The 27930-nt window shown below is 46.5% G+C and overlaps 9 protein-coding genes across 9 annotated transcripts; 5 read left to right on the top strand and 4 right to left on the bottom strand.

Moving 5' to 3' along the window:
* Nucleotides 1-420: 420 nt before the first annotated feature.
* GLAREA_02654 (uncharacterized protein) lies at nt 421-1689 on the top strand (the record flags this gene model as incomplete). The annotated part of the gene is made up of 2 exons (XM_008087739.1): nt 421-1546; nt 1595-1689. The coding sequence occupies 2 exons, from the start codon at nt 421-423 to the stop codon at nt 1687-1689; spliced, it is 1221 nt and encodes a 406-aa protein (XP_008085930.1).
* A 2211-nt stretch (nt 1690-3900) lies between these two features.
* On the top strand, nt 3901-6016 carry GLAREA_02655 (Six-hairpin glycosidase; the record flags this gene model as incomplete). Its single annotated transcript, XM_008087740.1, has 2 exons — nt 3901-4815; nt 4865-6016. 2 exons carry the CDS (start codon nt 3901-3903, stop codon nt 6014-6016), a joined length of 2067 nt encoding a protein of 688 aa, XP_008085931.1.
* A 1301-nt stretch (nt 6017-7317) lies between these two features.
* GLAREA_02656 (WD40 repeat-like protein) lies at nt 7318-8640 on the top strand (the record flags this gene model as incomplete). Its single annotated transcript, XM_008087741.1, has 2 exons — nt 7318-7579; nt 7634-8640. The coding sequence occupies 2 exons, from the start codon at nt 7318-7320 to the stop codon at nt 8638-8640; spliced, it is 1269 nt and encodes a 422-aa protein (XP_008085932.1).
* Nucleotides 8641-9286: 646 nt separating this feature from the next.
* Nucleotides 9287-11572, bottom strand: GLAREA_02657 (uncharacterized protein; the record flags this gene model as incomplete). Its single annotated transcript, XM_008087742.1, has 4 exons — nt 9287-9620; nt 9669-10464; nt 10522-10703; nt 10752-11572. 4 exons carry the CDS (start codon nt 11570-11572, stop codon nt 9287-9289), a joined length of 2133 nt encoding a protein of 710 aa, XP_008085933.1.
* A 1649-nt stretch (nt 11573-13221) lies between these two features.
* Nucleotides 13222-14751, bottom strand: GLAREA_02658 (uncharacterized protein; the record flags this gene model as incomplete). The annotated part of the gene is made up of 1 exon (XM_008087743.1): nt 13222-14751. The coding sequence occupies one exon, from the start codon at nt 14749-14751 to the stop codon at nt 13222-13224; it is 1530 nt and encodes a 509-aa protein (XP_008085934.1).
* A 1323-nt stretch (nt 14752-16074) lies between these two features.
* GLAREA_02659 (Amidase signature (AS) enzyme) lies at nt 16075-18027 on the bottom strand (the record flags this gene model as incomplete). The annotated part of the gene is made up of 6 exons (XM_008087744.1): nt 16075-16153; nt 16209-16708; nt 16756-17135; nt 17188-17330; nt 17377-17678; nt 17740-18027. 6 exons carry the CDS (start codon nt 18025-18027, stop codon nt 16075-16077), a joined length of 1692 nt encoding a protein of 563 aa, XP_008085935.1.
* Nucleotides 18028-18707: 680 nt separating this feature from the next.
* GLAREA_02660 (uncharacterized protein) lies at nt 18708-19292 on the bottom strand (the record flags this gene model as incomplete). Its single annotated transcript, XM_008087745.1, has 1 exon — nt 18708-19292. The coding sequence occupies one exon, from the start codon at nt 19290-19292 to the stop codon at nt 18708-18710; it is 585 nt and encodes a 194-aa protein (XP_008085936.1).
* Nucleotides 19293-21068: 1776 nt separating this feature from the next.
* GLAREA_02661 (FMN-linked oxidoreductase) lies at nt 21069-22496 on the top strand (the record flags this gene model as incomplete). The annotated part of the gene is made up of 4 exons (XM_008087746.1): nt 21069-21131; nt 21199-21304; nt 21356-21743; nt 21794-22496. The coding sequence occupies 4 exons, from the start codon at nt 21069-21071 to the stop codon at nt 22494-22496; spliced, it is 1260 nt and encodes a 419-aa protein (XP_008085937.1).
* A 2512-nt stretch (nt 22497-25008) lies between these two features.
* On the top strand, nt 25009-26265 carry GLAREA_02662 (uncharacterized protein; the record flags this gene model as incomplete). The annotated part of the gene is made up of 3 exons (XM_008087747.1): nt 25009-25188; nt 25238-25553; nt 25610-26265. The coding sequence occupies 3 exons, from the start codon at nt 25009-25011 to the stop codon at nt 26263-26265; spliced, it is 1152 nt and encodes a 383-aa protein (XP_008085938.1).
* Nucleotides 26266-27930: the final 1665 nt, after the last annotated feature.

Raw genomic sequence — 27930 nt, forward strand, 5'->3', positions numbered from 1 at the left:
TCGTCATATCAAGATGTGAATTTTCGAAGCCTAGCTTGTTCCAATTGCAGGGAATTCACAGCAGTGGATATTCTTTTGCGGAGTTCTGGTAAGATCATTCGCAGAGGGTTCGCGTCAATTTCGTGGAATTCATGCAAAATGAGAGATTTCCCCGCTTGAATGATCAGGGCAGATCGTACAAACAACAGATATAAAGCAGTCTTCTCAACTACCCAGAAATTTATCATTGTGTTGATATTATCATTGTTGACCCGGACTTCGAACCGACGAAGTTTGACAGGAGAAAGAAAAGGGGCCTGTTACCGAAACGCGCTTTCCACTTGCGACGCGACGTGAAGGGGCTCCAGAAAAATCTTACGACCACCCACAGTACAATTCGAAATCAACAGGACAGTGTGCTGCCCCCGGCAATTGCTCACAATGTCTGCGGAATTGGTTGTGAAAAAAAGGGGAAGACCGAAGAAGGTCGTCCAGGAGGCAGAGATTGAAATACCAGACAGCATGAAGAAGAAAACCACCACACGAGCCAAATCGACAAAGACAATTGCTGCAACTGCAACTGCAAAACCGACAAAAGCAGGCAAAACAAAAGTCATTACTTCCGCGAAAACAATTACTGCCTCGCCGGCGACATCGAAAACGGTTGTGGCTTCCAAGAACGCAAAAGTTACCAAGACGATTGCAAAAATTGAAGCTCCAACAACTGTCAATCACCCCGAGAAACCGCCAAAAACTGCTTCTGCCACAGCCACGAGATCGACTCCAATAACTACCACGACAAAGACTGTTACATCCAAGATATCATCACCAACCCTTTCTAAAGCGTTCGAACCTCAGGAAAAGCCTACGATTATAGCACCTGCAACGGCAGTGGATGAAAATACTACGGAAGCGCACCAGGTGTTGGAGAAAGCAGCTCCGGTGACGAGCAAAATTGCCGAATTGAAGCCAACGGCAGACACAAAAGCGTTCAGCGAGCTGTCGACAACCATACCTACGATTGATTCTGCTCAGAAACCGGCAGCGTCTTCTACCTGCGCATCGAGAGAGGATGGAGAACAGATATCAACATCAACTAGCACGAACCCCGCAACGACCCCCCAAATTACAACAGAGACGTCCAAGATATTAAAAGAAGTCCGCGAGCTTTCGCAGAAGAATCCATCATCACTATTCGAGAACCCCTCGTCGACCGAATCTGCCACAAGTACACTACATACACCAGCATCAGCACCTGCCACAAGAAGCGTACCGGCGGTAGCTACGATATCCACAAGCATCAAAGAGATACCTCGAATGTCTCCCCCATCCAACTCAAAACCTCCTCCCAATGCGAAGCCGAAACCAATTCCCAAACCGCATATACCCATCGCAGGGCTGAACAAGGAAATAGTCTCAAACATCACGGCACGCGCAGGGGCCCGACCAAGGCCAGCAGGTAATAGTGGTTTACCTCCAAGTTACAACAATGTGGCTCGGAAAGTTACCATGGCCATCGTTGCAGCGCCGATTGCAATAGTGACGAGCTACGTGCTATACCAGAGACGTGAGTGACTCTTTTCAGACGTGTGGGTTTGACTAACATATCTGGCAGTGGTATTGAAAGAAGAACAAAAATACCTGGTACAACCCGAGTCTAGGCTGCCTCAAACAGTGAGCTTCGAGTCTTCAAGTTCATCCGCAGATTGAAAAACGCGAACATACCATACCGAGAAATATCAGCCTTGAGAAGGCACCCACATATAGACGACAATCTACGACAATGTATATATTCCAGGCATTTGCAGCCAAATCTCAACTAATGATACCCAACTTGGATTTTTCATCTTCAATCAACTTGGGTTCCCTTGTGAAGTCTTTCAACGTTCCAACTCCAGAAAACTCAAGATGGCTACTCTACTCCTTATTTGATTCTTGATGGCACAGCACATCCTTTGCGCTAGCGCTATACGTTCTATCGCTCCTTTCGGTACATGGTGTATTACATGTGGCACTAATACCACGTTTCACACCCGCCTTATGATTGTCCTTCTATGCGCTTTGTCAACTTTACTAGGTGCAGATACCTTACGACCTCACTCTAGCTATTGTAGTGGTCGCACAAGAAGTCACGGTTTGTGATACGGCCTGCGACACCCAGAAATGAGGCTACAAGATGGCAATGGAGATCGATGGTCTGGTATACATTACGTGGCTCGATCGGAAACCATAGACTTTGTGGACAAAACTATCTCCATGTTCCATTCGAGCAGGAGGTTTAAGGCTTGGACAAATACATGCTTGTGCAGGATTGATAGGATAGGATATAAGGAATTTGACCGCGCGGATGGTTAAAAACAATAGCTAAGCCATTTGAAGGCTCTTTGACAGAGATGTGCCAATGTTGTCCAAGTCCAAATTCCTTGCGCAACTATAGCCAACATGGGGACAATTTTATCAGCGGCTACTGCGAATAAGACTTCTTGAGTTGGTCTATGGATGACTTATTGCCCACACTTTGATCGAGCGATTTCATGAGTCGTTCGACAACTTGCGAAGAAAAATACGTTTTCGGTTTCATGACTCCCAATACTATCACAACTGTGAACAAGGCAAATCCTGACGTCAGGAGAGCAACTAAGGCAGAAACCATCACGGGAGCGTCTTCGGTGCTTCTAGGGATTTGTTAGTCAATGCCAACTGCAGCTATTGGCTGAAGCTGATGGTGGTCGTACACGAATGTCTGGAGAGGAATGGGGTTCTGCCACAAAGTGTGGGGAAAAGGGTCTTCAAGTGGCACCCCCGGCTTTCTTAGATAGCCACGCGAGACCCCTAAGTTACATCTCATGATAACCTCAAGTGCAAACCATGAAATATGCACCTTCCCTTCAGGAACGCTCATCCTTTATGTTCAAACTTGAGAAGATCTTGCAACGCCGATATGACTCTACATTCAGCTTTCTGTAAGCTGCAATCCAACGAGCGCGCTGGTCAAAGTTGGGCACGGGTTCGTCAAAATGAGCATATGTACAGTAGTGGACGCTTGTCCATGTGTGACCAGCTGATAGTTGCTCAGTCGACTAACCATATCAAAAGCTCGAACATTCGGCCCATCATGGATAGATGGAAGCGAAACACGGCCATACTCGAGAGATCTATCTTTGGTCGGCTTGTTAACTTGGAATAATTTAGCTGAGAGCTTTTCGACTGGTTCGCCTTTCTTGCTTCAGATGTCTCAAGAAATCTAAGGTGAAACCGATTTGGACCCTTAATGCAGGAGTATGTCATTATTCTAGTTTGGTCCTCGACGATGGGTAGACGATTCGTCAATCAATTGTTGCTGTCTTCTAGTAACCTCACTCGGCTTGTTATGCAAAGCATTAGGACCAACGTGTGACCATGAGTGTCACGGATTCACTCCACTTCTTCGCCTGTGGATGGGTGAATACTTTCACTTTGGTCTTACAGTGAACTATTGGGGCTGAGGGGTAGTCTATATGTTTGCTCGGAAATTAGATATGTAAGTTTGTCCTAATATGACAAAAACTTATTGTCTCAGCATCATCTGATTCTATTTGGCCTCGACTTCAACTTTTTCATTACATGTCTAAGTTGGGGATGCTGAGAGACATAAAGCGTAGCCACCTGGTTACTTTCTAGCGAACATAAGGACATAAAGCCTGACCATCTGTCTCTTTTCTGGCGGATTCACAATTTTCTCTTGATATTCTGCAACCTTGAGGTGCTCAGCATCTATATAGCCCAAAAAATATTCCGCAGTCCGAGGTTCCATACTACACATCGAACACTGAGGGTATGTTCTCACTTCCGCCCACAATCTTGTTCGAAATGGAAAACCCGTGTATCACTACAGAGCTTCGTGTTAATCGTCTGATAGTCTCCTTATTAGTACTCTCCACAATGTTTGTCGCTGGCATCCTGGTCGGCGTGGCCATACTACTCTCTCAAACCTCACTCTATCATAGTTCGTTCGTAGCAGCGAGTGATTGTTGGGAGGGAACAGCATGTACTGGGCCCACAGTAGCAGCTTTCCAAGACTCAAAATGGGAGAAATATAACTATTCGCCAACGAACCGCACCGTCTTCCCAAAAAAAGTGTTGTCTGCGGATAAAGCTCCCATTGCAGACTATCCGCTCAACATCACTTTTACAGGCAACAACCAGGTCCTCATATTTGACTTTGGACAATTGACAGGTGGTACGGTCCAATTGAATTACACGGCGAAAGAAGTTGGTGAAATTGGTCTAGCATTCTCTGAATCTCTCAACTGGGTTGGAGAAAATTCCGATTTCTCAAATGGGTCTGGTGGAGATGATGGAGCCATCCTCTTCCATGTCGCACCGACTGCAGAAACACTTGGGTTCTATCAAATGCCTGTGGACAAAATTCGTGGCGGGTTTCGATATCTGACCCTTTTTACGAAAAACAGTGGCTCAACTCAAGTGGTTAATGTAACCGAGATCAAGGTAGTAGTCGGGTTTGCACCGTCGTGGCCAAACCTTAGGGCCTACCAAGGATACTTCTATTCAAATGATGACAAACTCAACAAAATCTGGTACGCTGGCGCTTATACTCTACAGACAAATTCGGTCCCTCCAAAGACTGGGCGTGCTTTTCCGATTCTCGGTGGAGGCTGGGAAAACAATCAGTCATTAGATTTGGGTCTCAATCAGCCTACTATCTATGTTGATGGAAGCAAGCGCGATAGAACTGTTTGGTCCGGTGATCTTACGGTTGCTATTCCAAGTATTCTCATTAGCACTGGAGATTTTGCTGGAGTTAAGTCTACACTTCTGGTGTTGTACAAGGGCCAGGTGAGATCCCAACTGCTTTCAAAGCCACACAAGCACTAACAATATGTAGCGCGCAGATGGTTGCCTTCCATTTGCTGGTCCTGCCATAAATAATTATGATTCAGACACTTACCATATGTCCACACTCATCGGAACTCACGACTATTTCATTCATACTAACGAGCGTGACTTTCTAGACTCCATTTGGGAAAGATACGTTCACGCTATGGACTATATAACCAAGAAAATCGACGGCAGCGGCGCTCTCCATGTCACCGGTATAGAAGACTGGGGCCGTAATGGACAAGGCGGACACAACACGGAAGCGCAAATGCTTTTATATCGTACCCTCCGTACCGCATCAGCAATGGCAAGATGGAAAGACGAAACCGCGCGCTCCAGCACCTGGTGGGCGCAAGCAGACGCTCTGCAAGTCATAATCAACACGCAATACTGGGATGACTCGGCAGGCGCCTTCAAAGAAAGCGACGTAGATGCCTCCATCCACCCACAAGACGGCAACTCTCTTGCTCTCTCCTACTCCGTCGCGGACGCCTCAAAGATGTCCAAAATTTCCTCATCACTCACAAAGAATTGGATCGAAATCGGCGCTGTAAGTCCTGAATTGCCACATAACATCGTCACGTTCATCGAGTCCATCGAAGTCAAAGGCCATTTCGCTGCGCGTCAACCGACACGGGCCCTAGATCTCATCCGTCGCTCGTGGGGCTGGTATCTGGATAATCCGCTCGGTACGGGAAGTACGACTATTGAGGGATACCGCGACGATGGAACGTTCGGATATCGTTCTGAGAAAGGATATCCGAGTTTCTCGTATACATCGCATGCGCATGGCTGGGGCTCAGGACCTACAGATGCGCTTACGACTTATCTCGTCGGTCTTCGTGTTACTGAACCTGGTGGATCATCTTGGAATCTGAGTCCGCAATTTGGGGATTTGAAGCATGCGGAAGCGGGATTTACGACCCCGCGGGGGAAATTCTTGGCCGCTTGGGATGTTAAAGATGACGGCTATGCTATTGGATGGGCTGTGCCGGAGGATACAGATGGGACTTTGATCCTACCGGCGAGAGGCGGTGCGGTATTTAATCAGACTAATGGGCCTGGCATTATGGATATGATGGGATTGAAGATCGATGCAGAGATGAACCTTGTCACTCTTAAAGTGAAGGGAAGTGGCGATATTAGCGTCAAGTATTAAGGTGGATGGGCTTATGATTCAACATCATATCGAAAAATATTAGTTGAGGAGAAGGCTATTTCAGAGTCTTGAGAAGGAAAGTCATCTTAAATATTTACTACGGAAACTTGATCTCTAGGGTTGAATCCGAGACTAACAATGATTAACATAATCTAAAGTTCATATTTCTATCCTCTTTCCACTATCACTTCTCCCCATCAAAATAAGATACGTAGCCAATGAAGAATAAATTATGAACTAGAGTTCTTTCGTCTGTCAACTACCTTCAATTACTCAATCTTACTACTACTCAAACAGCAAAGAGAGGCAACTTACAGCGAAACTAATATACTTTAGACCGGCGCTGTCAAGGCGCTGACCGAGGACGACTGACTTGTTTCCTTTTCGTTCCTGGGGATTACTAGATGCCAGATTTCATAATTTCACACACTATACCCAAACATGTAGAAGCATGTGGTTTATGCAAACAATCATCAGAGATTGTAACTTCATCCTTAAGAATTATCTCACGAAGCCCCAAGACAGAAGGAAAATCCGTGTTCATGGCGCCGAGTTTAGGTACAGCAATCAGAATTAACCTCTCTATCCTGGACGATTTACAGTTTATTGCGTGAGATGTTTTTGCAAGTTGTCATCTTCATAGACTTAAAATCTTTCACTACGAAATACACAATCTTTCTGCGTGTTACAATTGACCTCGCTCGTAGGCCATATTTGCAAGTATTCTGTATAGTTCCAGACTTCACGCGTGCATATTCAAATCACTTCCTGATGTTTGATTCGAGGACAGAAAACTGGGTTGCCCAAGGCTGTATACTGTTGTAAGTTATATTTGGCTATCTCATTAGGCAAATAACAGGCATAGGGCGCGAATTCTGAAGTTATGGGCATCTGAGTAGCACAATTCGAGAGCAAAACAGGTAAGATAGACCTAGTTTGAGAACCCTAACGCCAACCTCCTGGATCTCAGACCATAAGACTTAGTCTGCGAAAACTAGACTAAAAGTGTTATTCGTCAAAGATAGAGTGCCAATTGAATGAAGCAAGTGAGGTTACCAGTCACGAGGCCTTTCTTGTTCTTCAATGCACACCATAATGAAAAAATTAGAGGGGAAACGTTGGGAAACAGAGAAGCTGAGAAATAATGGCAAATCTATTGCATTTCTATATATTGGTCGAAGATGAAGAAATTGAAAGGTGAAGATTGAGGTGGGCTTGAATGTCGTCTCGCGTCATGAACCCTGTCAGAAATAAAATCTTGTGGCCGCGCGAAAAGAAGATCGCAGTATCCCACGCGCATCATGTTCGAGAATCTTTGCACGCTCCCACTCTCATCGGAGCTGTTCGCCCAAGCGATACATCCGTCTGAACCAATTCTTTCAGTTGGCCTGTCCAGCGGTCACGTTCAATCGTTTCGCCTTCCAGCAGTGGGTTCCACCGAGGGCGATGACGAGGGAAACACCAGTATTTTGTCCACCGGCACAAGCACAATAGACACAGAATGGCGCACGCGAAGACATCAGGGAAGCTGTAGAAGCTTAGCATATAGCGGAGATGGAGAAGGTATGTCTGCGACGACTCAATTGATTTGACTGTGCTAATAAATTTCGCATCTAGTTCTTTACTCTGCTGGCACAGATGGCATTCTGAAAGTAGCTTCATCCACCACCGGACAGGTCATAACAAAAATTCTTACACCCTTCGATCCTATCTCCAACTCCCCAGATCCGCCGACCTTAATCCATGCGCTCTCTCCACAAACACTGCTTCTGGCAACAGACTCCGCGGCATTACATCTGTACGATCTACGAACACCCTCAACTTTCAGCAAGGCAAAGCCAAGTCAGACACACCGACCTCACGAGGACTACATCTCTTCCTTAACGCCTCTACCACCGACCGATGCGAGTACAAGCGGATTTAGCAAGCAATGGGTAACAACTGGAGGCACGACCTTGGCAGTTACAGATTTGCGCCGCGGGGTTTTGGTCAAAAGTGAGGATCAGGAAGATGAACTGCTTTGCAGTGTATTTGTTGGTGGACTGCCTTCAAGGCCCGGGCGTAGCAAGGGTGAAAAGGTGTTGGTAGGAAGCGCAATTGGAGTTTTGACATTATGGGAACGAGGTGTCTGGGACGATCAAGACGAGAGAATTATTGTCGATGCAGGAATTGGAGGCGGAGACAGTCTGGACTCGTTGATTGCTATGCCAGATGGAGTAGGCGATGGTGGCAAGAACGTGGTTGTTGGTGTGGGAGACGGCACAATCAGAATCGTCCAGCTTGGTCCAAATAAATTGGTAGGGGAACCACTGAGACACGATGAGATTGAATCAGTCGTAGGCCTCGGATTTGATGTCGGCGGAAGGCTGATTAGTGGTGGAGGCTCGATCGTCAAAGTGTGGCAGGAGAAAATGTCACTTGATGACGAGGATGAAGAGGACTCGGAAGAAGAAGAAGTCGCGCCAAAGAAGAGAGCTGCGGATGGAAGTGACTCTGACGAAGACAGTGATGACGATAGCAGTGATTCTGAGAGAGATCGAAAACGGCAGAAGAAGAGGAAGAAGACGAAAGCCAAGGGCGCCAACGCTGGGAATGGTATTCTTAAATTCAAGGGATTGGAATAGAACGGGCCATCTCCGATTATTTATCTTCCATTTACCAAGATCTTTCCAATCTTGATACATTCATCCCTCTATGACCTGAATCATGCAAATGAGGACGAGATTCCAACTAAATCTCTAGATTTTCAGCTGGTTCAAGAGAATGTAGTCCTAGTTTACTTATGTTTTCTGGACTTCTTAGCATTGTCAGGGAGGTTATTTGGCAATACTGGACTGTTTTTCGGGCGGAGACAAGACGAAGATATTTCTTTTGTGGATCTGCCCTTTCAATACATTGTCCATGATCCCGGCACACCGTAGAAATACTACCAACATGTTCGGACACCGAAGCTGTTTCACTACGGATCACCATCCTTGACGGTTCATTGCGAAAAACTGCTGACATTCTACTAGTGGTCGTTCTACGAAAATTAGTTCTTGCTGTTGGCATCAGTAGCTAGGCTCAAAGAGAAGCAGGCCAATGTGACCTATTGTAAGACCCCGGAACAGAAAATAACCTCGTGAAATTCGAGCTACACTAACTTTGGAGACATCAATAACCTTTTCAGATACGCAAACAACATATTTTGCATATATACAACATTTCATTAAATTTCATGTCACTCGTTAAACCCATCACATACCAATCCCAAATATCCCCCAACACCCCTCACATTCTAGCATCCAAACTCCACCCCGCCTCCCCCTTCGTAAGCTGGACCTTCAAGAAATATGCCTTCAACCAGCTCTTATTCCGTCGATCAATCGGGCCCATGAAATTCTTGCTATCAGCACTAAGCGCGCTCGCAGTTGCTAAAGCCGAGTTCCTCATCACATCGACGTGCGTCTTGCGGCTTAACCACATCGTGGCGACCAAGAGAGAGAAACTAGAGAAGACGAGGTTGCCGAGGTAGCACATCCATCCGTATTGGATTTTGATCATCGGGGCCGAGATGAAGGCCTTGCCTGTTTGTGGCTTTGCGGTGGTTTGACGTTGGCGGATGCTGGTATTTGTTAGTAACCGTTATGACTGAAAGAAGGGGTTGGCTTACTTGTTGGTCATGCTGACTGCAATGTTTTGCGTTGCATTCATGATCCCGCCGAATTGCATGTCTTCCTTTGCTTGGCCGGTGACACTTGCCAAAGCTGTTCGCTCGTATAAAGCACCGGAGATGGCCATCGCTGCATCTGTCGAGAAGTATCCAAAGCCGGCAGAGTAGCTTCCGCTGAGTGTGGATGCGAGATAGGATTGCATTGCGAGGTTGGCTTGAGAGTCGACTGTGTAGTCTATAGTCCCCTCAGTAGCTCTCAGAATAAGGGCACCGTTAGGTCCATTGGCTGTCACAACATTTGTGGAATTGGTGACTGCGTGTGTTTCCGACTTTGCGGCATCGACGGTGGTGTTGAAGGTGCTAACACACCAGTTGAGGAGTATCTCTACAGCTCCGAATGAGCGAGTTTCAGCGTTCACGTCCTTCTGGTAGATGATGAAGCTATTTGCTATAGTCGTCTCAAGAATATTAGGCATGCTTGAAAATGCCAAACTTCCAGTCGCCACTGCGGTTGTGATATTGACGACGGATTGACCGGCTTCTAATGCTGCTCCATTTGGAAGTGTGACATTGTAGTTGTTGACAACCACGACATCACCGCCAACATTCATTGGCACTGGGGTGACAGTTAGTTTGTCGGTGATGTTGGCCACTTGAGCGCACACGGCTAAGGAGGAGTAAGCTGGGAATTCGCAGTTGCCGGTAGAGCATTCTGGTGCTAGAGCTGGGAGAGCAACGCTGCCGCCAGTGTATAAGCTGGTCTGGATTGCTCGCATCATTGATAGTTCTGGTAGTCCTAAAGTTCAGGTTAGTTTTGGCAATTACCTTCGGTAACTTTAAATTGATGACTGACCTGGTGCATCTGGCTGAAGAGTATAGCCATCGAACAACTCAGCTCTTGGAGCCATAGCAACAGCATCCGGCCCAGAAACTTTCATGATAGGATACGAGATCATCATCTGAACAAAAGGTCCAGCAGCTAGACTCAGAATGGCTGTAACCACACCTGTGTTGGCAAGGTGTCTAACAATACCACTACAACACCTATCAGCATTCAATCCCACGGCAAAGGAATATACGTACCCTCCCTTCAACGTCCCAATCAACTTCAACCCTCCAACCGGTCCCCTAGAAGCCTCATCAAACGTCTCAAAATCCACAAGCGGTCTCTCCCCAACCCCAAACCAAATCCACTTCAACTGTCCAATAACACTGTAAACCGGCATCACCAATCCCGCCTGCGCCAACGCAACAAAAATCGCAATCAACGCATTGGGCGTAAGAGGATGAGGCCAAGCGCTCAGTGCAGTGTCTTTGTACACGGTGCAGATGATCACAACAGCTAACATGCAGATCGTGGAGATCGTAATGGAAATAAACTCCCAGATCCACCAGTCGGCCCAGTAGCGAGAGAATGCGGCTTTCATGAACATGGCCTTCGCGCCGACGGGTTGTGGTGGTGGCGGTGGGCCGGCCGCGAGCGTGGTTGCGGAGTCATCTTCTGATGCTGGGGTTGTGGAACCGTCTTTGGAGGAGATGGTTGCGAGGGGTTTTTTCTTCTCGTCGGTGTCTTCTAGGGATTCGGGGGCGTCGACGTAGACGTTTTCTGTTTGGCCGGTGGTTATGGAGAAGGGTCTGCTTTGGGTTGTTCGGGCGGTGGGGATTTTCAGCAGGTTGGGCTGTTCTGGGACGGAGACGGTGGAGATGGGTCGGGTGGGAGTGGTTGCTGAGATGGTAGAAACTGGGCGAGTGCGGGTGGTTGTTGAGATACGGGATATGGGCTCGGTGTGAGGATGGTCTGGCTCCTCGTTGACATATGTTGGGAGAGGAACGAGGTGCTTCTCTACATTGGAGTCGCCTTTGTGGAGAGGCCATCCGCCGGGGACAGAGGTTCGTGGATCCATGTTGAGTATTTTCTGTACCTTCCTGGGTCTGATGTTTGATATTGGAATACACAGCACCTACGTATAGAAATATCATAGATGTCAGGATGTAGTTATATACATCTTGTGCAAAGTTCCCGATTCCCGATATCTTGGGTTCGGCACACGAGACATTTTCACGTTGTGTATCGTGCTTTTGAGAAGTTGAAGTGAGTCGACGGATAATAATCGTAACAGCAACTTGGCATATGCTCTAAGATAATACATGTGATATGTCGGGATCAATTCTGTAAGTGTCTCACTTCGCAATATATGATACCCAAGGCTTAGGGTTTGTGTTAAGATTTCTTGGAGTTGGATATGTATCCCCGAGATCTTCTGGAGATATGTTAGAAAACCAACAACATTGTTTCTAGAGTTATTATTGGCTATGTGGAGTAATGTATGATAGCTTGGGAAAAGAAAATGACAGCCTTGTGAGACTCATCCTGGTTCATGTGGATTTCCCGATTGCATGAGGTCGTACTCTGGGAAGCAAGGATTACCGAACGGCGTACAGAGGCTACATTTGAGGCTGCCTCGTCCATGGCATTCGCACAGTTGAAGAAGACGGGGTGGGCTTCATTGGCTGTGTTGTTATGAAATGAATTCTAATCCCAATTTCCATTTCAATAATAAAAGATTACTATCAACGTCGTAATCATAAGTCGAATTGTCTTCCTCCGCAACCCAGCGAACCTAAACATCATCTCCCATCCATTCCAAACTCACAGTATTCGAATAAAGCATCTCCATCTTGAGAACTTTCCCATCTGCAAGCAGGTGGGGAATCGCATATCCCGACCCTCCACGATGTGCCGTATGCCATAAGGTATACATGAAACACAAGACCGCCCAATGGGATTTGTCCCCGTACCAAGATGGGAGATGAGATGTGTGCATGGTTAGTGTGGTTGTAGATGTCCGTAAGTTCTGCTGGTGCGGAGCATTTTTCATTGGTTGATGTGAAGGATGGGTCACCTGATCTGCCCCCCCTCGAGGAATTGCAGGTGATGGAACATTTTTTACCACCAAATTAATGTGTGAGTTGGAGATCAGAATGAGAAGAAATAACATTTTTAAGTATATAATATGTGGTCTACTATTCAAATTACAATCTTTTCACTCGGTTTATCAAATGTCAAATAGCTCGGGAACATTTCCTCACTCTGACGTGGACATACTCTTCCACAAAATGCATAGACCTAAGCTTCACTCTTACTTTTTTGTTTTGGCTATCGTGCACATTTACTTAAATATAACTATTGAACTTGAGCTTCCTATCCATAACAAATATCTCGCTGATTCGCAGTAAAATATTTAAGAGTTGAGCATAAGCTTCAGATTAAAGTTGTGGCACCAGAAAAAAAATCATTACAGCATGGAAAACATTTGATATTTGAGTCGTAGAGCCTGCTCTTACATTTCCATCATCACTAATTCGTTCTCTCATACAATTTAGCCATTTACAACCCAATCTCACAATCCATCTCATCATTTCCAATCCCAAAAATTCCCAATCCCTTCATTACTTCTTTCTTATCCTCCAACACCTCCGCTTAAATAGCAAATTTCACCTTCTTCTCAACCTTCCCCTTGATACTACCCAGCCATGCCGCCAACGGTCGTCGTCAGGCGGTAATAGGCGCAGGCTGTACGGGAAGAGCAGCTGGTGCCTCTTCTTGCTCGACTGGTGCTGGAGTCTCCTTTACTGCTGGCACGGGTGCTTCTTCTTTGACGGGTTCTGGGGTTCCTTGGATAGTCGAGGCTTCGGTTGGTGCGGTCTGAGAATCATCGGCTGTAGTGTCAAGAACTTGTGGAATTGGAGTTTCATCCTTAGGAACTTCTTCCTCGGATTGAATGTATTCTTTGATGTCTTCACGGATTGGTATTTGAGCTTCGATATCAGTCTTTGGTGTTTCGGCTTCGGCTGGTACTGGGACATGTGGTTCCAGCGGGTTTGGCTCGACGATGACGGAATCTTCGATAGGAACAGCAGATTCATTTTCGACTACCTTATCTTCCGCTGCCTTATCCTCCGCCTCAACGATGACTGACTCCTCGATTGGTGTAGGGACATCCTCCTTGGTGACTGCAGGTTTAGCGACTTCTTTTTTTTCAGACACTGGCTCAACCGCGGCCGGAACTTCTTCTTCCACTTTCTCTGCTTCTGGTTCCTGTGGCTCTTCAGTGACCTTTTCTGATTCCGCGGCAGCCGTTGTATTCTCTTTCACTTCTTCTTGCGCTGGTGCTGCTGCTGTCACTTCCTCAACCTCTTCTGGCTCTTTCGCTGTGATAACTTCCTCCTTGACTTCTTCGGACTCTACTGGTGCAGGAGTCTCCTCTTCTGTTATTGGTTCAGCTTCTGGAACTTGCTGCTCATCTGCTTCGTCGACGGTTGTGGGTGTTTCCTTAACGGCAGGTGTCTCGGTTGCTTGCCCGACTTCAGGTGTAGCCTTTTCAACTGCTGGCTCATTTTCTGTTTTTGGCTCAGTTGGTTGGACTGTATTCACAACAACGTCCTTGGTCTTTTCGGCCTCATCTGAAGGAGTTTCTTCGCTCTTGACAGTATCTTCTGAAGGTGCTGGCACGTTGTCATCATGAAGTGATGCAGGCGCTTCGACTGGAAGCTGTGCTTTTTCTACCTCTGTCTCTGCCGCCGCTTCCTTCTCTTCTGGTGCAGGTTCAGAGTTGTCTGGCTCATCCGTCTTGATATCGGTTGCAGTATCTACCTCAGGGACGGCGTTGGAATCATCGATTGCTTGACTTGCATCATCTGAAGCTGGTGCTGGCTCCTCATCTGCGGTGACGGGCGCTGTTTCTTCCACGGTGTCACTTGCTTCTGCTTGAGAGACAACTGAGGTAGGATCGGACTCAATCACTGGGATAGACTCGTGTGGCTGCGTTGCAAGAGGACTTTCTGGCTCCACCACAATAGCATCAGGTTCAACGCTCGGCACCGCAGTCGTAGCCTCAACAGCAGGCTCAGACTGTGCTTTTGGCTGTTCAACCTCAGTCTCTACAACAGCGTCGGTGTTTGGTGATGTGTTTTGCTCTTTCAAAGCAACAGCAGCCTCTCGAGCTTCAATTTCGGCCTCTCGTTTAGCAACAGCTTCTTCGCGGGCAACAATCGCAGCTTCGCGGGCGTCGAGATCAGACATCGTGCAATTATTCGCGAGTAGTGAGAGGTAAGATGTGACGAGTATGTGCAGTACAAATGCCAGTTGGAAATGTGATAGAAGACTTTTGAATAGCAGTCGGATCATATGAATACCAGAATGTATACACGAATGACCTCTCAGAAAAGCAGGATTCAAGAAAGGTATATAGGAAATTCTTGAATCCATCATGGCAGGCTAAGATATTGAATGTACAAAAGAGGGATGAAGGAGCGCGGGGTGTGACGCGGGGAAAAGAGGGATGTGATGCACATCAACACCAAAGCAACCTTTTACTTCTTTTTCTACCAGCACGTGGTCACATTTGTCCCACGAGTTGGGCAGAAATGCATATGTTCGTCATCTTCTATTGCTGTAATTCGAAGCTCAGAAACGAATCCCACTCCAGGCGCTGGTGAGCGGCGGTAGGAGGCTAACAACAGATCATGTGTATATCGCAAGAGAATAACCATTGACCAACCAAACTTCTGACGAAACGCTTTCGGCACCTATCGTAGTACCGCGCCAGTGATACAGGGATGCAGGTAAGGTAGCAATATACGAATTGGGATGATTGAGGAAAAGACTGGATGGCGTGCATTGACAACGCGAACGCGTATGATAAATGTGAAGTGTTGGATTATTCCAAGCTTGCACATCAGCTTGTGTTCCTGACACAACAGAAAAGTGTAACTCTCTTACGTTCAAAGTGATCTTTTGTCAGTCACGAAGTGATGTAGGTCTTCGCAGCTGGGGGATTCGATTTTCAGAGCGATAAATTTATGCGAACTTCAACGACACTTCGCACTGCTAGCTGGATTGTTCAGAAGAAATCCAATATAATTTCCCACGATGTTTGATATGCAGGGTCCAGGAATTACTGCGTAACGTGGCAAGCGTGGGGTCCACCAAGTGACCGAGAAAGTCGTGGGGAGGCGGGGTATGTTGTATTTGAAGCGAATGAAGAAGGAAAAGTTCCCAAGTCAGAGGACGAGGCGTTATAGTCAGTGGACAGACATGCAGTGAGTGCAGAGTCTGCGCGAGAACTAGACGTGACTCGAAATGGAAAAGAAAGTATCGTGAGACAAGTAGGCCGTAGTTGTGCATGAGTCAAATCGTCCCCTGATCGGACGCAGCATTGATAATTGTTTTTGAACAATACCAGAACCTTGATACCCTACTGACTGGCCGATAGTCGTCATGAACGAGATAAAAAAGTAGCATAGCAGTACGACTGGAAAAGATCAAACATGCAAAAACAATTCCAGGACATCGGTACACATATCCCACGTGACTAAGGCTCCATTTCAAGCATTACACTAGTCATCATGTATATGATGCAAATGGCAAGCCGGTCTCTGCTTGAATAATCTCCAATGCCTGTATAAGCTTCTCGTCCTCATACCTTCATGAGCTGTCAGTATACCTTCGGTAACATTCAAGCGACGGTGTCAACGTACCTGCGACCAACAAGTTGCAAGCTAACGGGAGCATCTTTATAACCTTCCGCACCATGTTCTTTCCATAAAGCAACGTTTTCTTCATCCCTCTCATTTCTGGGCTCGTGATTCATGTCTACTGAGTCCTTTGAGACATCAACCTTATCTACAGGGAAAACGAGTCCTGGGTAATCAAGCAGATTCCATTGACTTGTATAACCCCACCACTTCGCTGTTTCTATCTTTGGAGCTGAACCGGGCCCGACTGGACACAAAATTACATCCACCATGCCTTCCGGTGTTCCATCTTGTGTAACAGATGTAGCCGTACTGTTCCATAGATTGGCGTACTCTTGACGGTAGGCGTCCCGTCCCATGACTGCCTTGTACAGTGAGGTGATGGTGTGGTGTTCAACGTGTTTATTTTTGGCGATGTGAGTAGATAATGGCAACCACGGTTCGTTCGAGCTCGCAAGCGCTTCGTCATTCTCTTTCCCACCATCGCAGAAATAGAGGTTCGCCTAGTTCCAGTCAGCCTTTTACATTGTGCTTGGCATATCATACATACGATGATCTCCCAAGCTCTATCATGTTGATATGGCTTCCAATCAACGACTTCAAATTTGTCACTAGATGCTAATTTATCCACGACTTCCTTGAGAGCTCTCGTAACAGGAGGCTGCGGTTTAACCACACCGTCATCCCAGATCACCGCTACCTTTATTTTCCTACCGTTGAAGAAGTCCTCCTCTTTCCAAGGGAACGGTAATAAGCCAGGTTCGCGCAACCACGGTTTAGCATCAATCAAAGTCTTGGTAAAAATCTTGAGTCCTTCCAGACTCGTAGAAAGAGGTCCGATGGTCGGTACGATTTGTTCTTGCCCGCCGCCCACTGCTTTCAGACCTGAAACTGGCAGTCTCTTTGTGGTTGGTTTCAACCCATAAACACCTGTAAAGACTTTTCAGCACTTTCATCGACACACAAATGCCTGGGAACTTACCACAATTTGCAGCTGGACCTCTAATCGAACCCCCAATATCCGTACCAATACCCAGCAGTGATGCCCTGAAACCAACCAGTGCACCCTCACCACCAGACGACCCTCCAGGCGTCAAAGTTGTGTTAAAAGGATTTGTCGTGGTTCTGACGAATTAGCTCCCACTACATTAAGAAAAGAATATCAACACACCCATATAAGTTGCTGCTCGTCTCTAAATGCATCAAACATTGAGGTTGAGTGGTCCTAACATAGAAGACTGCACCAGCTGCCCGCAGAATTTTCAGTATTAAAGCATCGTCATCTGCGACCCCTCCTACCCAGCCGACGAAACCGGCATTGTGATCTAATCCCTTCATACCAATATGTTCCTTCACACTTATTGGAATTCCGTGTAGAGGCCCAATTGGTTTACCGTTTTTAGCCAGGTATTCATCGAGATACTTTGCTCTTTCGATGGCTTGATCAGGAAGGACCTCGGTCACACAATTTGTCTAGCTACATGGTTAGATTGTGTGATAACTAGTGTAAATTTGTACAGCCGGAGAATAGTACCAATGTTTGTGCTAGTACTGCTCGGCGAAGAAAAGCCTTAACCACGTCCACTGAGCTTATGTCGCTGTCACCTATTTGCTTGGCCAGTTCCTCTACGGTGCTTTCTGTGATTTTGACTTCCTCAGCCGTCAGTAGTTCTTTTGCGATTGGTAGTGTATTTCGTGGGATATCTTTAAGTTTCCCAAGAGCTGGCTCCACCTTAGCAAGAGTGGCATCGCGGTATTTTTGCCTATCTTCGGCAACCTCTTGCCAGGAAGCACCGGATTTGATTGTGACTGTTGCTGCCATGGTGGAAATCGGAAAAGAGGCTAGAGACGCTGGAAAATATAGCAGCAGATTTGAAGTAGCTCAAAAATGTAGGATGCAGTTAAATGTAAAGTACCAAATAGGTTGAGAAAGTGATGAGGGGTAAGATAATGAATACAATTTAGGACTCCTCCTTTATAGTTGCGTCCACTTGACCGACGGCTTGAGAGCTTGTATTCTCCGATTGAAAATAAACCTACCTGCGAAAGGTGGGATGAAGGATGATATCAGAGATGAAAAGATAGGAGGAGTAAGCTTGAGTCCTTATCATCCATCCATTCAACGGAGCGAAAAGTGGTTAGTAAGAATTCAGTACACTGAGACGTCCGGCCGGCCCGCAGTTTGCCGACTGGGACAATCGGACCCACGGGCCGAGCCGTCAACGGTTCTTCGGGAGATATTTGGTGGTGTTGTGGGATTGTTTTATCCTGCTGGATGTACTTGTATATTGTATATTTACATCTTCCTTCTTCTCGCTGTTTCCAAAGCCGTAACTTTGTAGGTATCATCAACATGCCGCATACTCCGATCCGTGCCCGTACTGTCCGTTCGCCCAAAAAACCTCAAATCGCAAACGCCAAATGCCAAATGCCAAACAATGCCTATTCAGCTCCCGCCCACATATGCATCCAGTCGACCAACTCCTGGAAAAATCCTACAGATCAGATAGGCCTGCCCCAATTGAACGCCGTCCCCACACATGCTATCGTCAGTATGATCAATAGCATGGCCACGATCCATTTGTATATGTCTTCTGTCTGCTCCGCTGGGTCTACATCCGAATCCAGGACCACAGCCCTCGACATGTTATCCATCTCAATTTCATGCTGGCGGAATATCTCTTGATAGGAAGGAGGAGGAGGTGAGGAGTCTATCGTGACTATAAATGGTTCATCTCGATATGGTTCTTGAAGCGTCGGTGTGGGGTCGGTGATGATTTGCAAAGCGCTAGAATTTGGGGAAGCTCCATATGCTGGGGGATTCGCACTGGTAACCTGCTTCGATCGTAAGTAGTCGTACATCGGTTGGTATTGAGGCGGATCCGAGGGTCTTGAAGACGATGTTAGCTCCAGCCGAATGCCATGTCCAGTCGATTCGTCATCCTCTACGGCAGATTCGGATTCGTCTCGATATATTTGCGGTGGAGGTATATTTATTTCAGGTAGTGGGACAGGTGGTAAAGACTGTGAAAGCCGAGTCTGCAAGACGGAAGAAGATCTTCGATGATATCGAGGTTGATTTGGCATGATGCTATTGTAGGATATCGTTTCCCGAAAGGTGGTTGGGAGAGATAACAGCAGCCTCGCCCAGCGTTGTTCGACGGATATTGAAGCTATTCCAACCTTCTCTGCTCAACAAGTAGCCGTCAATCTACTGAAGGCAGCTGGTGAGTCGGTTATCTTGGAAATTGTGAGCAATTGGTCTCGTCGGTGCTTTGCTTGAGCACCTTGAGGTGCCGCTGCCTATTCGTATCTTTACATCAATGCTTGAGACCCATGTTACAACAGAATGGGTGTGGCGCAATGCGTATTTGGCCTATCAGGATCTAAAGGAGGGTATCAGCCGTGCATCTCCAACAAACCGCAGCGAAGCAAATTCCTAGACTTGCGGCAAAGTCACAGGGTGTTTCATTGGGGGTTGTTGTGTTTTTTCAGGGGCTTCAAGCTCCCAAAATGCCCACTCGTCAGACGATAAGCGAGGCGAGACCGTCCAAGGAAACCGCAAATGTCAAACGCGTTTCAGGGACCTGGGAAGCTACAACTTTACAAGTCATACAACAAGACCTCCCTCCCATCGCTTAATATTTTGTTTGAGAGACTCCTTTTACCCATTGTTCTCACACAGCGCTCCGCGCGCGTCCCACTTACTCTGGACTACACCAAGCCACCTGTGGGTTGCAGGTGTGAACTCTTGAATCTCCTATTGCAATTGCATCGCGGAACTGGCACTTGGGAAGTAATTTCTTGCTTTGATCTATGTTGTCAGTACCGGCGTCAAACGAAATGGAGCAATACGTGTTGGAGAAGCGAACACCAAAGAAATGCCCATTCATTTTACCAGAATCTAAAAATCATTTCGAAACCACATAACATCCGTCCTGTCGTCTGTACTGGTGGTAGTTCCTCCAGAGTAGTACGACCTACTTTTCGATGCAATTCACAAGATCTACCCGGGGATCACACGAAAGGGTGAAGGAGGTTAGAAAGAGACTGATATCTCTTCTTGGTCGTAACTGTTACGGTAGGCCTCGCGCTTGAACAAGTTGAGTTGTAAGTTCTCCGTGGAAGGTTAATAAGAAATTATGTTATTGTCGACGCCTTTGGATGACTATGCAGATTTGCACATCCAAATCAGTACTCTTGGACCTGGCTATTCACTTGGAAGTACGACCAGCATCGCCGTTGCAAACAATTATTAGCTTCTTCGCTGTCGAGAACTTGAGAAGGCGCTAAAACCTGACATCTTTCCTCATATCTTTGTACCGAGGTCAAATAGTTACAAATGGTCGGCTGTTGAGGTTTGCCACCCCGGTCGGATGAATACATCTCCCGCATCTACTTCAAATCAGGCATAGCGTGTTTACTGGTATGTTATGCTTGAAACTCCAGATAGCTTGAGATAGGTTCAAAAATTAGTTCTGTGGAGCACAACAATTCCTTCTAGGACGAACTGCAAATGCTATCTCGAGTCGGGAGCTTCAATTAGCCCGCAATTGGCCTCTGTACCCCTTAACCTGGTGGTCAAGCACTAAATATCATAGCATCTTCACCTTCTGAAGATTACAAATCAGTAATTTGCAATCGCAGCGAAAAGGCTATGGTAGGCAATCAAGGTTTTGGTACCGCATTGGGATTTCTCCGGCGCAAGAAGCAAATTGATAAGTGCTGTATTTTCACAATGTTCTTAAAAGAAGCTCGTAGGTCGCTGTTCCAACTCGGAAAATAAAATCTACATCCCACAATTCAGAAAGCTCCTATATTTTATCATTCATATTTCAGTTCCACTCTCATCTGTATCTCAAAATGCTACTCAGTCAAGAACTCGTTTTGCCGTCAGGCCTGAGACTGCCCAACCGCATGTCGAAGGTAAGTCTATTGGCGTACATATCACGGATTCGCGAATCCCAGAAATTTTAGATACTGACTCCTCTAGGCTGCTATGGCTGAGGGACTAGCCGCAACAACTCATGATCCAAATCAGAAAATCAGAAAGGCGTACCGAGAGTGGGCAAAAGGAGGATGGGGAATGATTTTGACAGGTATGAAGACCAGAATGTAATTTCTCGATATTCGACTCATGGAAGATTTAGGCAATGTTCAGGTATCGGATGATTACCTCGGAGCACCTCAGGACATTGATGTCCCAGCTCAAAATACCGACGAGCTTCAAGCGGCGTGGAGAGAGTGGGCAACGGAATGTCAAGCATCTGGCACACCTACGATAGTCCAGCTTAATCACCCAGGTCGCCAATCTCCAGCAGGAGCTGGTAAAAAGTCGTTCTTCACCAAGAACCTGGCACCATCACCTATTGGACTGAATTTCGGGCCTGGAATCCTCGCCAAGGTTGCCTCGAAAGTTTTGTTTGGCACCCCAAAGGAAATGACAGTGCAAGATATCAAGCTCGTGATTGACCAATTCGTTGAAGGCGCCAAAAGATCATACGACGCTGGGTTTAAAGGTGTAGAGCTCCACGCAGCGTAAGTCTTCATTTCTCCATTATCTCCGCCGTGCTCTAACAGACTCTTAGACATGGATACCTCCTAGCTCAATTCCACTCACCAGCTACAAACCGTCGGACCGATGAATTTGGCGGTTCCGCTCATAAACGAGTCGAAATATCACTCCGTATCATTCGTCGAATCCGCGCCGTTACCAGTCCAAACTTCTCTATCAGCATCAAATTCAACAGCGCAGACGCAGCTACTGACAAAACCGAGGATGTTCTGGAGCAAATAAGATTGCTTGTGGACGCTGGCATCGATTTCCTCGAGATCTCCGGAGGCACTTACGAGAATCCGCTCATGATGGGTGATGATGGTGTCGCTAAGCAGGATATGTCAGAAGATAAACCTATGAAAGCATCGACAATCAAACGAGAGTCTTTCTTCCTCGAGTTTGCCCAAACGGTTCGCAAGTCATTCCCCGGTCTAGTATTAATGGTCACCGGTGGATTCCGAACACGTACCGGTATGGAAGGTGCACTTCAAAGTGGCGCTTGTGATATCGTTGGTGTTGGACGACCGGCGGCTGTGTATCCTGATTTCCCTACGAAAATCATTCTGAATGAGAATGTTAAAGATGAGGATGCGAACGCGAATCTTCCGCGTATAGAGGTTGAAGGGGCGGAGAAGTGGATTGTGAAGATCTCGGGGGTTACGGCATTGGGCGCTGGGAAGACGACGAGGGTTTATCAGGAACACATTGGGAGTATGGCTGCTATTAAGGCGTGAGGATCTAGTCGGTGAGGTTTATTTCGATTTAGGTTGGCGTAGGGGAGACGGTTTAGAGATTTGTTTCCGTATGTGTTAGCCGTGCAGCTTCTTTTTGGGCTTGAGGCTGTCCAAGGTTTTGTTGCTGTTATGTGTATTTTGTATATAGAATTTAGATTTTTTTCGCTGCTAGATCAGATATCGAGTTGAAACATTAGATTATATTTATATCTTGCGTATTTGACATGATAAATGACTGATTGTAGGTTCTCGTGTTCCATTTCCTCCCTCATGACTTTGACAATCCACTCGAGGTGTGAAGAAGCAAAACCAAACGGTCAAGAAAGCCCGCGAATTTAAATAGTATTGTTTTGTCTAGATGGAATATTTTAAGAGTTAGGTTAATGATATGAAATTGGCTTCATAATTTGAAAGCGTGTATAAAACAAGTCAAAAAGGTTGACTGTTACAGCTATGAATAATGTGAGTTTTCCCCTGATGTGATAAGTTAGAGGAAGATACATTTCTTGACAATGTAGAGTATAATCAGTATCTGTGTATGCACAGTAGGCAACTTCAAGTACAATAGAGTTTATCATGCGTCCAACCAAATACTCCTGATTTGCGTTAATCTCTTGATATTCTCGTTCCCTCATTTTCCAACCCTGCTCTGCAGTGTTTTTCGTGATTCGGAATGACAAATTGTCTTGTTTGCCAGTAATGAGTTCTTGCAGATTTTGCCATGACGGGAAAGACAGGATACGAGAGTAACAGATGTGTATCCACGGTCGTCGGCGCCCGACAGAAAATAGAGTCAAGTGTGCACAAAGATTCTACAATCACTCGTACTTAACAGCCAACTCTTCTGTTTTTCTTTCAGCGAAATAAAGAAGGCACGACTCATACTTCCGCCATTGAGACAGAATCGAATGAGATTTCTCGGTGAAATTTGCTGGAAAGAATGGAAGGTAAGAGCCACCCGTATCCTGCCGGCGAAGGACATCTCTATCATAATGGATCCTACAAAAAAAAAAGGAATGTGGGTCTATATACTAGAAAATAATGGGAGCTTTTAGCATTGACGCTTCTCCAAGTTCCCCTTCATCTCCGTGTGCTCAATGATTCCGACACGAAAAAGCCTCACTCATCACGATCTCTGTCGTCAGTACAAGGCCACCGCCATCTACGAAATTGTTGTTCCAGTTACCGCGTACACAAGACGGAGGATGTTCTGACCGTCATGCGCAATGCCGATTCGAAGTCGAAGATTCCACGTTCCATTGGCCACGATGCAGGCGTCAACAATGCCATCCGGACTTCAGACCTGGCAGCACTCCTCCGCAAAGATCGCTTTCCGAATACGCCACAACCGTTGATCCAGTCATGACGGGTCGTGGCCAGAACGAGTGGTCGTTGTTGTCGTCGGATGGCTATCAAACTTCGTCTGTCTCGAAGTCTGAACCCCCCGGCCCGTCGGAAGTTTTGTCGAGGTGGATATGGATGACATAAGCAATGCACTATTCTGTCGCTTCGCCCTACTCATATTGCACAACTTCATTTCTAGATCATAAGAACCACAACATATGGGTCCGGGGAATGCTTCATTAGGAATTTTGAGGGTCACAATTTAACTTTATCCCTCAAAATCCACAGATGTAACTCTTCACGGACAGAAGTGGAGTGCCAAGTCCAGGAAACAATTTATTTGACACTCAACGCTCGCGTCGTCCACAGACCCGTCGCTTGTTTCGCATCTCGCCAGCGTCAATCTTCACGCACTTGGAGTTTCCGAATCTCAAACGGATCCCAGGGCAACCTTTCTTGTCAGTCACAGATGGACATCTTGGGTACACGATCTACCGAGCCTAGCCACGCCCTGCGTAACTCCACCCAACAGACAAGCGCTTTCAAGGGATATGGACAAATCATACCAAGATCTTCTCCTCGGGCTTCATCCGAACACCCTTGCAACCCAAACTCCAAGCTTCTAGCTCCATAGGCGAGACCAAGAAGACATGGGACGACACGTCTTGCCCATCACGAACTCCCTCGCCAGCTATGCGAACCCAGCACTTAGTCCGAGAGATCATACAAAAGGAGGCTCTTGGCAACTTGATATTGCGGCTCATGCTGTGTGCTCGTACAAAACTTTGTGCCACGGCGGCAGTGGTTCATCCCAGCCTCGAATTCGACCGGTAAGATCTTCTGCATGCGAGATGCCAAGATGGTGAAATGACGAGGGGAAGGGGAAAGGCCATGCCCTGACATCGGGAAATTCAAAGGCATGAGCGCTTGCTCTGTTTGTATATAAGTGATTGTGTTTCCCAGATACATCACTTCCTTCTCCATCATCTTCAGCTTCTTGTTCTTGACTTTCTACTTTCGTTTCTAGATCTGTGATCTTATTCCATTCACTACTATCCTTTTAGAAACCTTTTTACCATTTCGGCCGGTCCATCTTTTCAACAGTCATCCAATTCTCTGAACTTTGATTTTACTGCATTTTCGAGCATCTTTTTCACCAGATCTCAATATGTATTCTCAAGCTATCCTTATTTCCATCCTTGTGGCCCTTACCGAAGCTCGATTCGGTCAAGAACAAGTCCCAATTGCAGCAATCTCTGGATCATCTGGTGGAAACTCCGGTGATGCCGCTACTCTTGCTGGATCTGCGATTTCCACCCTTTTGGCCGCAGCCAACCCTTGTGACAAGGTACGTCTTCAGTCAATAAATCACTTGAACCTCGCTAACAACATCACAGCTCAAGAAAGCCGATGAGATCGTCGCCACTCTCGGAGACGGTGGACTCGAAGCTGCCAAGGGACTAGTCGCTGCCGAACAGAACTTCAACCCATTTGCTGTCACACAGCCAACACTATGCAGTGACGCATCTCTCCCAGTCACTGAGGCTCTCAGAGGTATCATTCCTCTCGTTGACCCAGCAGTTGATGGAGCTGCTGCTCAGAACGCCGCTTCTGCTGCTTCTCTCACCACACCTCTTGACGCCGCTGGTCTGAGTGTCGCCGATGTCACTGCTGCTTCTGGTTTCACCAACTTCCTGACTAAGGACGCTGCAGGTAAGCTTCTCGCCTTGATCTGGATTTCTTCTGAATGATACTAACATGAATTCAAGGAGCCGCAGGAGCCGCCCCAGCTGCTGGTGCCGGAGCGAATGCTGGTGCTGAAGCAAATGCTGGTGCTGGAGCAAATGCCGGTGCTGGAGATGTCGCGGCCGGTGATGCCAACGCTGGTGATGCATGTGGAGGTGCCGTTGCCGCTGCCCCGACCACACTCGCAACTGTCACAAAGGCCGCTACAAAGGCTGCTACTAAAGCTGCTACCACTGCCGCCGCCGTCGCGACTGGAAACGCTGGAAATGCCAACGCTGGTAACGCAAATGCTGGCAACAACAACAACAACAACAACGCTGGAAACAACGCCAACGCCGGTAATAACGCAAACGCAGGTGATGCCGCCGCCGGAGGAGCCGCAGCAGGTGCAAACGACTTCGGAACCTGTATCCCAACCATGAAATTCGAAGGCGGTCTCGGCGGACGTCCAGCCACCGAATTCACCTTTATCCCAATCGACCCCGTTGTTGCCCAAGGCCAACAAGAAGCATTGAACCCAAACATCATCACCAACCGTATCTGCGACCAGCTCGGTAACGTGTGTGGTGCTTCTGCTGCCGCCATCACTTTGTGCGAGGATGCCCAGGCACAGATTTTGGCGCTCGGTACGCGCGATCAGACTACTGCTGATGAGTGGAATTCGCTTTTGGGGTTTTAAGTGCATAAGTCAGGGGAGGACAAAGGAGGGTGTAGGAGTAGGGAGTTGAGAATTTAGAAGTTGTAAAGTAACCTAGCTTGCTGTTTTTTGGCTTGTGTGGTAGATGATGAAAATTTATATATACTTTTTTGAATACACTTTGGTGTCCTGGATTTTTGGTGAATGTAGCTTCGTGATATCTGAGGAGCTCCCAAAGTACTTGAAGAGCATTTCTTGGGTCTTCTTTGTAGCTGAAGCTGCTGAAGTCAGGTGGGAAAAGCTCTAGAGGCATAGGCGAGGACATATTATTGAATGGTAGTATCGTAACTCGGATTATAAAAACAAAATTCTTTCTGATGAACTTAAACGTATAATCAGAGTTAAGGATAGAAACTGAATTTATATAATATGAAGTAGGAGTTAGAAGATATTAGAAATTATAGTAGACGTACTAACGCGTATTAGACGTAACGAAAACGGCAGGAACGGCCTAGGCCACACCACCTGCATCTCGGTCTAGCTTCGACTTTACAACTTTTTAAAAATACTTTCTTAAAGATCAGCTTCTAGCGTTAGAGTTTCGACAGAGAAGATTTCTCTCACTAAAACTCTTCTCTCGCCAAAACTCACCCTCTGGCCCAAAACTCTTCTCCGACCAAAATCACCCTCTGGCCAAAACCCACCATCTAGCGAAATCTCACTATCTAACTAAATTTCTTCTCTAGCTAAAGTCTACCCTCGACTAAATCTTACCTTATACTCAAAACTTACCCTCCGGCCAAATTTCACCCTCCGGCCAAATCTTACCTACTAGGTAAAATCTTACCCTTCGACTAAATCTTACTCTCTAACTAAATCTCACCCTCTAACTAAACCTCTTTCTCCGACCAAGACTCTACTATAAATCAAACCTTCTATTACCAACTACGACTGTTTCTCAGATCAAGGCTCTGATTAAGCCTCCTGTCACCGACCAAGACTCTACCACAAACCAAACCTCAATTACCAACCCAGAATCCCTCTCCGACCAAGATTCTCTAACAAACCAAGACTCCGCCACCTCCTTCGTCGGTGCGACTCAGGAGTTGTATGACATATCCGGATTAAAGACTTCTAGCATGACAATTAAGAAAAGCTAGAAATAACAATAAATAAACCGAAAGGCACCTATAGTTGGGGGTGAATGCCTTGAAAGGACCAAATCTATAACCCTATAAAAGTTGACTCCAAACTCCTCCCAAGTCTCGTGAAGAGAGAACGAATCAGTGTCTAATTCTCTCCTTAACGTTAGAAACAAGCTTAACTTCTTCCCATCTACCCCATGAAAAGATACAAGCGCCGAAGCAGTGGCAGTGGACGAGATTGCTGGATTGGTTTGAGTTGCTGAACGAGATTTGGGCGAGATCGAATGGATGGACAGACATCTCAGTCATCCTGACGAAACAAATACCTCCCAAGTCTCGTGAGTGTCAAGTTAACATTTAATTATCTTCTATAAAAATGTTATCCAAACTCCTACCTTGATCAACCGAGACAAGCATCACACAACTCACTCACATCTTATCATCAAGCTCAAACAAGACAAAACCAAAACGACCTGATTGGTATTAATACATACAAAGCTGGGATTTATCCGCATCCTCATCCAGGAAAAAAAGCTAAAATAAACATGAAGAAGGTAAGGCA

This window comes from Glarea lozoyensis (genome assembly GCF_000409485.1).
Source record: "Glarea lozoyensis ATCC 20868 chromosome Unknown GLAREA6, whole genome shotgun sequence".
Classification (NCBI taxonomy): domain Eukaryota; kingdom Fungi; phylum Ascomycota; class Leotiomycetes; order Helotiales; family Helotiaceae; genus Glarea; species Glarea lozoyensis.